Source organism: Euphorbia lathyris, chromosome 2, assembly GCF_963576675.1.
Source record: "Euphorbia lathyris chromosome 2, ddEupLath1.1, whole genome shotgun sequence".
In the NCBI taxonomy this organism is placed as follows: domain Eukaryota; kingdom Viridiplantae; phylum Streptophyta; class Magnoliopsida; order Malpighiales; family Euphorbiaceae; genus Euphorbia; species Euphorbia lathyris.
The window spans coordinates 10,598,173-10,611,038 of record NC_088911.1 but is presented as its reverse complement, the minus strand read 5'-3'; the positions used below and the strand labels follow the sequence as shown (position 1 = coordinate 10,611,038).

The window sequence follows — 12,866 nt, the reverse complement described above, 5'->3', positions numbered from 1 at the left end:
TGAAGGAGAGGAGCCTCAAGATGTGTTAATTAAATCCGGCTCTCATTTTTTAGTCCAAGCAATTCATAGTTAAGAGATTTTGGATTCAATGAAGTGTTTAGTTTGATATTTCACGACGATTGTAAGTCTCTAATTCAGGGATTACCAAATGTTTTAGTTAGCTTTGTTAAATCAATCAGTTTCAATACAAATTTGACATAGAATAACTTACCTTTTTTCTTTTATTATACGACTTTAATTCTTAAACTTTTTCATTTTGATATCATCGACTAGAAAAGAACAAGATGGAGTTTGGGATGCGAATTGCTCGGCTTGCTTCATATTTCTTTGAATATTTACAGGTCACATTTTATAGCAGTTGAAGACGGATTGAATATATTTAGTTTGGTAGCATGTATTGAAATGAGTCTAAATAAGCTTCTCTAAAGGTCTAGTTTTATAAATTTCCAAAAAATATAATATTTTTCACTTTCGAATGGAAAAATAATATATCGACTAATGTTACTAAGTGCCGGTTTGTTACTATTTTTCGAACCTGCTTTTCGTCTTTCAATTCTAAAAAGGAAATAAAAAGTATATAATAAGATTTCGAAATAGCTGTTTTTAGCACGTAAACTAAAAGGCCTCTTCATATTCTCCATGACTTTTGTGCTTCTAAAATGTTGCTCACTTTGCCTCACAGATCATCTGCTTTCTCTGCTACAAACATTGTGACAGAGAGCTCAATTGTTATACCAATAAATAATGTCAAATTTAAACTATGATACGACTTATAAAAACAATTTTATAACTCGAATTGATAATTTCTGACTTGATAACACGATATATTGAAGAAATAACTCGATCATCACAATGTCTTACCTAACACTCTCCACCAAAAACAAGCTTATACTTGGAATTTTAAGCTCAAACTGGCCAATTTTAAGAGCGTGCAAATGCCATGACAATATGCACATATTTCAAAATCACAACAATGGTATCTACGCACAGCGACGAATTCAACATTCACCAATAAAAACTTAAAGTTTCATACATAACTTCTATAGAGTTTTTTTGGCCACTAGTGGATGCTCAAATCCTCTTATATCCGTCACTATCTATCTCGAGCCGATCAGTGGTCCGGCTTGAGCCCCCACTTGAGCTCATTCCACATTCTGTGGATGCTCAAACCCTCTTAATCCGTCATTGTCTATGCTTAGTTTCACTCAACATCAGTCCAGGCGGGCGGACACAGGATAAAGTAACAGCCGGGCAAAATTTTAAAGGACCATATTAAAATGTATTTTTGGCTGGCTGGAGAAGCCAAGGCTCTCGAACCATAGTGTTGGTCCGCCCTTGTGTCCGTGTCTCGAGACAATCAGCGGACCGACTTGAGCCCATTCCACATTCGACTGGAGCACATCTTCTGCTCCTATTCGCTTTCCTCCTGACAACTTCAAGCTTTAACAAGATTACGGACTTGTTTTTTTTAATTAATATATAACACGATCAGGATACATTGTTAAACATTCCGCATTGTTGAATTAGGAAGCTAAATAACTTCTTAAATATGTGAGGTAATCAGATACTTTTGGATCGAGTTAAGTCTTTGTTGACATAGTATGGTTCAATGTTGAGGCCGAGGTCAAACCCAAAATGAATTGGGTGCGGCCGCCTCTTAAACATCCTACATTATTAAACTAGAAAGCTATATGACCCCTAGGTTTTTCGGGGACAGTGTGCGGATCCTCACTGTTCGGGGACAGTAACACCCACAGCCCAATTTTAATATTCGGGATAGTAACACCACCCCGCCAATTTTAATATTCGGGATAGTAACACCACCGTCCAATTTTAATGTTTGGGGCTAAAATTTCATCCACCCCAGCCCTGCACCCAAAAATCTCGATTTTCCGCCGCCACATTGCCACCCCTATACGTGAATTAGGACTTTGTTTACACACATCAACATGAATTATCACCTATTTATATCTTATAAAGTGAAAGTGAACTTACTTCTCTTGTCCTCTTGGAACAATCCCGAGTCTAGCTCTTAAATTTGCTCCGGCTAAGATAAGATCCTCCGCCTGAACAAATTAATTTACTCCACTGAAATCAAATCGGAAAAGGCTCTACAACCTTCAAAAAGATCAGTAGAAAGAAACTTTTAACCTTTTTGACGTCGGAGGCTCGAAGAGCAGCAACGGTTGCAGACGCGGCGGAACCGATGAAAAGTGTGGCAACTCCGAAGGCTTTAAAGGGCATAAAGTGAGAGTCACCGGGAAATCCTTTCCGATACGATGAAACACCCCAAGCTAATTGTGCAGTGCTTGCTAAGGCCCACCAACACCACGAGTTCACATTGTTGCCGGCGCCGGCGATTTCATCGTCTTCCATTGCTTCTCCCCTTGCCCTAACGACAAGACCCAATTTCTAGCAATTTGGGATCTACATATCTGGACTCTTCCATTTCATATGGACTTAAACTTTTATTTTTATTGGAAAATTTACATAGAAATCCATTTTTTAAAAAATTACATAATTTCGCCGATTTGCATATGGATAAAGGGAAAATTACAAAACTATGTCAAATTGGAGGCTCATTTACATATTTAACTCATTTACTTAACCTACTACATATCTAGACTGATTTTGTGTGACTTTTCCATAATATCCTCAATATTTACGCGCGTCTCGCCCCCTCCCGTCTGACTTCGCAGATTCCATATTATGCGAAACCTGCGAAGCTAATGTTTGGGTTTATATGCGAAGCCTGCAAAGCTAAAGTATGGTTTACTTGATGAATTTAGTTCGCATATGCGAAGCCTGCGAAGCTAAAGTTTGGTTTACTTGATGAATTTACTGCGCATATGCGAAGCTAAAGTTTGGTTTACTTGATGAATTTAGTTCGCATATGCGAGACCTGGATATGTTTTGAAGCTAATTCGTAAAGTGGTATATAACAAAAAATGGCAAGCAACAATGGATTCTAACATTAAAATCATAACATTATCAAAATTTACAACAAGATTGCCACAATAACAACATTAAAATCATAACATTATCAAAATTTACAACAAGATTGCCACAATAAACTCCTAACAAATCACTTCAAAGTGAACCTGACTAATCCGGTACCAATTTTGAAGCGGATGAGTAATCTTGGTGTGCACCGTGGGACACATCCATCCCGAAAGGTCTGGACTTCCATTTCTAGAAATGACAGTCCAGACCTTTTGGGATGGACGTGTCTCACGGTGCACACCAAGATTACTCATCCGATTCAAAATTGGTACCAGATTAGTGAGGTTCACTTTGAAGATTGGCACTATGGGATGGACGTGCCCCATAGTGCATCCAAGATTGGCACAATCTCTCCTAACGAACCATTTCACGAGTGAATGTGTCAATCTTGAGGGAAGTTCATCCCTATACAGGAAGGAAAATCATCTCCCCTGAAGCCCAGTACGCCGCCTTCCAGAAAGGGATGTTACGTATTCAACCACCTTCAGAAAAAATTAATCGTGTGAGGCAGAAAAAAGACGATTTTGGCTTCGCGAAATGAAGATTAGCGAAGCATGCGAATGTGTGCAGGAAAAGAGGTGATTTTACTTCGCTAATCGATTTTTTCGCGAGGTATGCGAGGTCTGAAACGTGACGATCTACTTCGTGAATTGATGCTTTCGCGAAGTCTACGAGGACTGAAACGTCAGGATCTATTCGCAGACTTCGTGAACTAATCGATTCGCGAGGTAGATCCAAACATTTTAGACTCTTTCTCTTCGTAGATCTTCGCAAAATCATCGATTCACGAAGTAGATTGTCACTTTCCAGACTATTTCTCTTCGCAAAGCTTCGCGAAACCATCGATTGCGAAGTGAATTCATGAAAAAATGCAGAAAAAACAACAGATACTTACATTTTTCGCCCCTTTCACCCCCAAAAGCGACTATAACAATATGATAACATGGGGAAAACGAAGGAAATAACGTAGAATAACCATTTATAACATGGTAACAAGAAGAAAGAAACCAAGTAACGAACAGGAAGATGAAGAACCATAGCTTCGTTTTCTAGGGTTAGGAAGTTGCAGAATCAAGAGATGAAGATGGGAAAAAGAGAAATTCATTGTGATTTTGGCGAAATGGTGCAGATTTCGTGCAATTTAAAGGAAAAAATTAAGATCAAAAGTCTTCAAATCATTAATAGAGGAGCAACTTTTCGCGTAACCAAGGAGATAGGGGGAGCGGCCGTTCGCGAGTGGTGGGAAGTGGAAAGGTTAGGGGTATTATAGAAAAGTCACATAAAATCAGTCTAGATATGTAGTAGGTTGAGTAAATGAGTTAAATATGTAAATGGGCCTCCAATTTGATCTCGTTTTGTAATTTTCCCTATGGATAAATGTGCTAATTGCTTTTGTAAATGCATGTTTGTGATTTATAAAATTTTACATTTAGGTTCACTTTATTAGAATTTGACCGATAACGACTTCAAAATGAAAATTTTCAAGAGTTAAAATTTTAACCAACTTTAATGTTCAACTTTTTAAGTTTGAGGTCATTTAGATATTGTTTTTTTATGAAAGAGAAAGTTAATGTTTAAAGATAGAAAACTCCAACAATGATAATTTTGAAAAATTAAAAATATGGTTCCATAGTAAATATGATACTAAACAACTTTAATTCTTAAAAATTTACATTTCGAGGTTGTTATCAGCTAAATTTGGCAAAGTAAAAAAATGTAAAATTTTGCAACCACATGATTGCGTTTGTAAAGAAAAATACCACAGATACTCATCTGCAAATCGGCGAAACAACAGACATCTATATGTAACCCTAATTTTAATTATATCAAATTAAATAAATCATTATTTTTAATATATTTCAAGAATTAGAATTTATAAACTAAGGGTCTAAATTTATTATATATATATATAATAAATCATTACACATTATTATTTTTAAATAATATTTTTGAAAAAATATATAATATAGTATTTTTGTAGTGCTATTTTTTGACGATTTCAATATTAAATATACAAGGATAAATGACTCTTGAAATACGTCAATGTATTCTATGTCGTGAAAGTTTTCCAACAATATATTGTAAGCTCAAAGCAGAAAATGGATGAATGAGAAATTAAAAGTCAAAGTGAAACAGTTGAAATGATTATTACGAGGATCAAATAATATTTGAGCTTCCCACATCCAAAAATGTGAAGCATTTCTCTAGCATATAAAGAAGCCTTTAACTAATTACGGGGTTCGTAATGGTTGTTCCTCTAAAATCTGCAATGCCTTTTGTGTTTTAAATTCTGAAACAGTTGTAACGGCTTAGTTTCTTCGCGTACTATGCTCCATTCATTTTACTTTCTAATAATTTTCAAGGTGTTTGGCGAGAGGTCATGTGAATTCGTATTTCTATTGATACAAAGAAGCTTTTAATGAGGTGTATGAGGATGAAGAAAATCACATGGTGATTGGCTTTGGGTTGAATTCAAATATGAGCACGTTAAACGTTTTTGTTTCGTTTGTGGTCTGTTGGACCATACCGAACTCTCATGTCTAAAGGTCTATGAATCCCTGGTAATGTGGAAAAGCTTTATGGCGTACGAATAATTGTTAGACTAGACGGAAACCTTAGAGTAGGGGTGCTCAACAGCACATCAAGCCGTCAATGCAGATGTAACAACACACCATGTATAGGGGTTTGTCTTGATAGAAAAGTCCATATAACAAACTTATAGACTCTGACTAGAGACCATCAAGAAGCAAATTGCATTTTTGGTTTTATTCAAGTGATGAACATCTCGGTATAGACAAAAACCTCTTTCACGACATTTTAGAGTTTCCAAACAGCACAAATCAGATACCTCTGTTTGTAACTTTTTAAACCACGAAGCTGTGCTTGTAAAAAAAAAGTTAAACCAAGTTTTTTTTATTTTTTATTCTAACAATAATATAAATGTTAACTGTTTCGTTTTTCACAAATTGTTTCAAAAGTTTGATCTTTATTTATTAGTTTGGTAAAAAAATTAATTAAATTTAATTTATAAAAGATGGAGTATAAAAAGTGGAGGCCTAGGGCCTCTAAAATGGGGAGTCGCCCTTGGTCAAGCCGGGTCGACTTGGCCTTTTCAGATAAATCTCAAACCTAACCTATTTTATATACGAATTAAACAGATTGAGCTGAGGTCGCACATTGAAGATAAATATTCAAACTCAGCCCGTGAATAACGATGTGGGTCTGTAAAATCTAACATATGAGAGTTAACACAATGATTGAACCGAGTTTTTTTGTTTCCAAAATCGGTATTTTTAACAAATTCATTAGCCGAATCGAATTGAACTACAAATAGAAACATAGAATAGAATCTCACAAAATCAAACAAAAAAGGAAGAAATTGCATACAAGAATCAAATCAAAACACGACGGACGATTGAATCACCGAGTTCTTTTGTTTCCAAAACCCGGGTTCCGAACACCGACTACTAGACTTGAAGAATAGAGCAAACAGTTTGAATCAAAGTAAGAATGAGCAAAACAACAGCAGCAAGAGTTCCAGTTCCTCGCCAAAGATCACCGAAATAAACACTTCTAAGCGTCGCCATTGTATGATTTCCACAGCTCTCGTAATACCCGTTAAGTTGAATAGCAACGACATAGTAACACGATTTAACTTCAACGATCTGATTACATAACTTATTAACTAGTTCAGCCACTGCATTTCCATCTCCAAGTCCATTCACTATTATCTTCTTCTCCACTAGTAAATCTACATCTTCTGCTGTATCTATTAGCAGATCCCATAGTCTTATGTAATTGCAGATGTATGTTTCGTCCGGGTAATGACATTGCTCGAGCGCCATTAGATTTCGTACCACGAATTCTGTTGTGTCGTCTATTTCGAAACTCGGGAGTTTTAGCTCCGCTCGCATTAGACAACTCATTCCTTGCCTGCATTTTGGGGTGGCAAGTCCGGTTATTATGTCAAAATCGTGTTATATTATCTATGTGTTTCACATAATTATATTGGGATAAGATTTCATATGATTATACTGGGATAAGATATAAATTTAGCACTACACGAGACAATATATTTAGACTATGTGCATAAAACCGTGCAATGTTCGTATTAATGTTACATACTCTACAGGGCAGGCCCTGGACCTAGGCCCGGGATACGCCGGCCTAGGGCCAAGGCTGAAGGGGCCTAAAAAGAAATTAGTGTTATATGTATATATGAAAGTAAAACTTTTTTAGGCTTAATACATCATTTGCCTCTGAACTTATCCAAAAAGCTTGATTGACCCCCTTAACTTTCAAAGTGTCCCGATAGCCCCCTAAACTTGCATAAAATATTCGGTTATCCCCCTAAACTTGCGCAAAATGTAATCTATAGATCACTCGGTTGCAAAAAAAAAAAAAACTAAATGCGGAAGATGTATTGCACGAGTCTTAAAAAAAGTAAAACGACCAAAATCGGGGTATATGGTTCTAATATTAGAGAAGACAAATTGTATAGTTGAGCAAGCAATAACTTCCTTTTTAATCTATTTTTGAATTATGTAATAACATTCTAAAATGAGTGGAATACATCTTCCGCATTTAACTTACTTTTTTGCGACCCAGTGATCAATTGATTACATTTTACATAAGTTCAGGAGGCTAACTGAATATTTTATGCAAGTTGAGGGGGCTATCGGGACACTTTGAAAGTTCAGGGGGCCAATCAAGCTTTTTGGACAAATTCAGGAGGCAAATGATGTATTAAGCCAAAAAGAAATAGTGTTATATGTATATATAAAAGTTTTTTTTTTTTTTAATATGGATAGTGATAAAATCATACAGGATGACCTAATTCTTTCTGAAAGACCATTGATAAAAAAAAATTAACAAAACCTGCCCAACATTTACACTTTAATTAGTAAATTTTATATCTAGAGCCCCTAAATTTTCACCGGCCCTGATACTCTATAAACATTAGATGCTCATTTTTAGTTAATTTTGTTCTACGTTTGTGGCACCTAAGGTACAAATTTAGTACTATGATTATTATGAGAGAACATATTTAGACCCGACGTATAAAAATGTGCAGTATTAAAACTAAATGTGTATTGCAATGACAGATTCATAATTTACTGATAAGAAGTGTTTTGGTGCTCTCGGTTGATTTTTTTGTGCTCAATTGATAGTTTTTTTAGTGTTTTTGTATAAAATATTAAATCTTGTACGTAAATTCCATAAAGCTTTTTCTAACATGTTTCGGCATCGATTGAGTGCTCAAATCTCTCTGTATCCATCACTGGTTCCAAATGGACGTCGGTGGAGCTTAGAGGCACAGACATAGAACTAATTTAACGGAAATAAATTTCTATTGGAGCTATCAGTAATGAAATCTGAAATTGATCTATCTACAAAACGTTAGTGCTATTTGCTAATATTACACGATTTTATACGTGGAGTCTAAATATATTTTTTCCTAATAATTATAGGACTGATTTTATATTTTTTCCTATTATATGTAATATAATAATTGTGTCGTGCAGTCAATCAGGTTATTTATGTAGAAGCTTGCATTCAAATTCCAACCCCGAACTTTTTAAGACAACAAAAAGTCACTAAAATAGTGATGTAACTATCACGTTGGAAATAACTGACTTTTATATATGATATGACAGTCATGTGACAAATAATATACATTTTTTATTTGCTTACACCAACTGCTAGAAACGGTCTCGTGGCAACAAAAAAAAATAATTTTAATGTTTTTAGCAGTCATGTGATATACACGTGATTGTCATGTCGCACGTAAAAATAATTTTTTTCCAACATGGCTACCATGTAACTATTTTGGTGGTTTCTTCTATCTAAATTCATCATAACGACTTTAATGCAATTTACATTGAAATAAATTTATCTCTATAAATCATGTTATCACGTCATGTCAGTTAAATGTACTAAATTGATGATCCAGGTATCGTTAAGCATTCCAAACAAATGTACTAAATTTATCTCTATAAATCGTGTCAGAAATTGTCACACGTACCTGAATTCAACGTCGAGGAAACACTTATCCCGGACTGGCTTCAGCTTCAACCCAGCTTGATGCAGCTTAGTAATGTTGCAAAGACCACAAATGGTTCCGGGCCACATTTGAGGGTGCTTATAGGTCCAAAAATACCTAACCAAATCAGTGAAATGCAACACTTTTTCCGGGTTCTCTACCGTTGCTTTTTTCGGCTTGAAATTATGAAAATAATTACAACTTAAATCAATAAAATTAGGATAATTTTGTGGTTCATCCATGGCAGAAAGAATACTTTTCTTAGCAAAATTATAAATTTTTTCCAAAACCGAAAAAGGAATCTGATTTTCAAGCAAGATCAAATCTTGCTGCACATCAGTTCTCAACCACGGTTTCCCCATCACGAAATCGCTCCGATGATCCGAAAACTTGAGATTTCTCAAGAAAAGTTCGATAATGAAAACGCTATCCAACAAAATCAAATTCACCAATTCCGTGGTGGTATCAGAGCGATCGTACGAGTAACACGACAGATTTCTTCGTCGCTAATTTGATTAAGAAGCTCTGTCGCAAACTTTTCTCGTTCGTATTCGTTTTCCGACGGTATTTTTCTCTTACAGAATTCTTTGAAGTATCTGAGTTTCTGAATAGAGGGCGAGCCTTGGCGCAACGGTAAACGTTGTTGTCGTGTGACCAAGAGGTCACGGGTTCGAGTCTTAGGAGCGGCCTCTTGCCAAAATAAATTGGCAGGGGAAGGCTTGCCCCCAGTACACCCTTGTGGTGGGACCCCTCCCCGGACCCTCGCTCAGCGGGGACGCGTAATGCGACCGGGCCGCCCTTTTTTTTTTTTTATCTGAGTTTCTGAATCTCCATTTTTTGGAGGAAGTCTTCGCCGTGGTGAATTGGACCTATAGAAATTACCTGAGGAGTATATGCTGACGGGTTTATTTGACGAAGTGAAGGCGGGACAGCGTAGATGCAAACGCTGTCATTTAAGGTTGTCTCCAAGTTTTCGGGAACCCAAATTGTTAACTCGTAGGTTTTTTTTGAAGTGTTTGGTAATAACTGATCATTCTCTGGCATATCTGTAGATGTTGTTCAATTAGCCTGCAAACTGAATCAAAATCGACACAAATTGGGGTTGAGCGTTGGTTTCGTTACTAATCGAACCGGAAGTTCGGTTAATAAGATTGATTTCGTCGCAATAAATTGAAACTGAACTGAACAAGTGTGACAACTGAATATAGATAAATTAAAATGGAAGTTTTTGGTTCGGTTCGATTATTAATCGATGATCAACAGAAATTTATTATAATACGTTGAAAAATCACAAAAAAAAAATGTATAATAAATATAAAGTAAGAAAATATAGAAATATATTAGTATATAAATAAGTAATCGAAACCGAAAATATCATAAAATATTATCTTAAATTGGATGAGAAATATTTTAATTCGATTTTTTGGTAACTACTAAAATTTGCTCACCCCTACTAATGATCATTGAAATTTAATTAGAATTTGTTTCGCAAAGTTCATTAAATTTTATTTTATTCTAATAAAATCATTGAACTTCACAATTAATTTCAATAAAATAATTCGACCAATTTGTCACTCACTGAAAGATTGACGCAACATAAAACACAATTGACTATATGTCAATTAAGTATCACTTCAAAAATGTTCGAGTTGTATAAATGGCATAGCACACACGTAGCGCATTTTAATAATAATAAAAAAATACATTATTGTCTGGCACGACGCTTAGTTGGCATCTAATCAGCTGTTTACTATGCGACATTAAAATTCTGATGAGTTGTTGTACATAAATTATGCAGAATAACACTATTGAAATCAAATATAAAGTTCGAAACGAATGAAAAGCTAAAATGAATCGAAATTTGAACTTACCAGGCGAGAAGTTTTACGACTAAAAATGCAAAGATGTGGAATAAATTGGATAAGAGCAAAGAAGGGAATAAATAAGAGTAATGGATTGAAATTAGATGCAAATCCTCCATTAGAAGTCAGATCAGATCAAAGCTAGCTTCAAGTTAAGAATACTTCTTTACTTTTGGACATTTAAATATTTTAAAACAAAATGAAGCATTAATACAGTAAACATACATCTCCGTTTGGGCAAATTATTAGAAGCATCCGGTTCTCTATGTCAAATGAAGAACCTTCCATACATATTTCGACACGTGTAATATTGACCCACACATATTATAAGAGGCTCCACTATTTTAATTATTACGTATGATCACAATATACGTGTCCAAATATGAATTGAAGGTCTTCCGATTGACATGGAATACCCGGTGCTTAATATAAGAACTCGTCCGTCCAGGAAAAACAAAATTACGATTTTACGTGCCAGCAGGTTCAGACTCCACGTACAATTGGAAGCAAGAAGATGGAGTTGAGAGGGAGATGGTTTGGGGAATTTATGTTGATGTTTTCATATATTTTCTTATTTAGAATCACATTGCAACATGTTGAATAAAACACACCGTTTATATTAATTATACAGTTTTTCTATATTAAATTATTTTATATTATATTTTTAAATAATATAACACTTATTTTAATTGTAGGTATATAATAATTTGTAAATTAACGGATAAGAAAAATATAAAAAGAAATATAAATCCAATTAATATATGTATAAGATCAATCTCCAAAAACACTCTAAAAACACTTTCCGCCCAATTAGCACCTAGCATCTTTTAATGAAATATTTTCTTATATTTTACAAATGAATAGATTAGAAGCCACCAAGTAACATTATAGATAGGTAACATTAAGTGACGGTTTATTTTCAATTTTCAGAACTGTTTTTTTTTTGTCTTTTAAGATTAAATAAGAGACAAAAAGTGTTTAGTAAATATTCGAAATAGCAACACCAAACAGGAGCAGGTGAAACAAAATGACAGCATGCTGAAAAATGGTAAAACAGATTACTATCAATGTGGTTGCCAAAGAATAGATAAAAGGGTCAATTTAGCCATTCAAGTGCACATGTTGATCGACTCGGAGTGAACTTTAAATACCAATTTAGCCCTTCAACTTGAAGTTGTCTATCAAATCTACAGTAGTATTGACATGGACCCTGATGACTAAATGAATTGTGGTTATTCACCGTTAGATCTAGGCTGGTCGAAAACATGGGACGAAGATTCAAAGCATCCTAAAGCTTAAATTTAATCTGCTTAGATTTAACGGTGAATGACCACAATTCATTTGGTCATCAAGGTCCATGTGAACACTACTGTCAAATCTGTCTAAAATGACACGTACCGAAAAGCACCAATTATATACTAATACGTGTCACTTTAAGACTAATTTAACAAAAATGACAAGTGTTATGGACTAAATTAATGTCGCTAAATCGACCCTCTTTATCCTCCAACGAATTCATGAAACTAATAATCAACGTCGAGCTCTGATTCATTTTTACAAAAAAATAAATAAATCAAATGATCATAAAGCATAACATAAGCACCTCTTTTCCAGGCAGCTTGTTAGAGAGGAGCCAAAAGCAGATTTTGGTTGAATCCAAATCAACCAGATTGCATCCCTCGAAATAAGATCAGCAGAGGCGGAGGGACAGGGTGCGTGGGTACCATTGCACCCCCAACCGCCGGAATCCAGCCTGGGAGAGGTGGTTCTAGGTGGCCCTCCACCTGTCGCGATTGCATCCCCAGATTCAGGATCCTGGCTCCGCCACTGCATTCAGATTGATTACCCCGACCGCCGGAATCCAGCCTGGGAGAGTGGTTCTAGGCAGCCCTCCACCTGTCACGATTGCATCCCCAGATACGGGATCCTGGTTCTGCCACTGCATTCAGATTGATTAC

At 35.4% G+C, this 12,866-nt stretch overlaps 1 protein-coding gene and 1 pseudogene across 5 annotated transcripts; both read right to left on the bottom strand.

Moving 5' to 3' along the window:
- Positions 1-418: 418 nt before the first annotated feature.
- On the bottom strand, positions 419-2,460 carry LOC136216590 (uncharacterized). Of its 5 annotated transcripts, none has more exons than XM_066003146.1 (3): positions 2,152-2,459; positions 1,996-2,066; positions 419-699 (listed from the first exon to the last, which is right to left on the bottom strand). In XM_066003146.1, exons 1-3 carry the CDS (start codon positions 2,374-2,376, stop codon positions 684-686), a joined length of 312 nt encoding a protein of 103 aa, XP_065859218.1. In that variant the 5' UTR covers positions 2,377-2,459; the 3' UTR covers positions 419-683. The 5 variants fall into 5 exon arrangements, with proteins under 5 accessions (XP_065859218.1, XP_065859219.1, XP_065859215.1 ...); XM_066003147.1 differs by having other exon boundaries at positions 419-696; positions 2,152-2,457; XM_066003143.1 differs by lacking the exon at positions 419-699 and adding an exon at positions 734-1,440 and having other exon boundaries at positions 2,152-2,460.
- Positions 2,461-6,317: 3,857 nt separating this feature from the next.
- On the bottom strand, positions 6,318-10,288 carry LOC136216592 (UPF0481 protein At3g47200-like; annotated as a pseudogene).
- Positions 10,289-12,866: the final 2,578 nt, after the last annotated feature.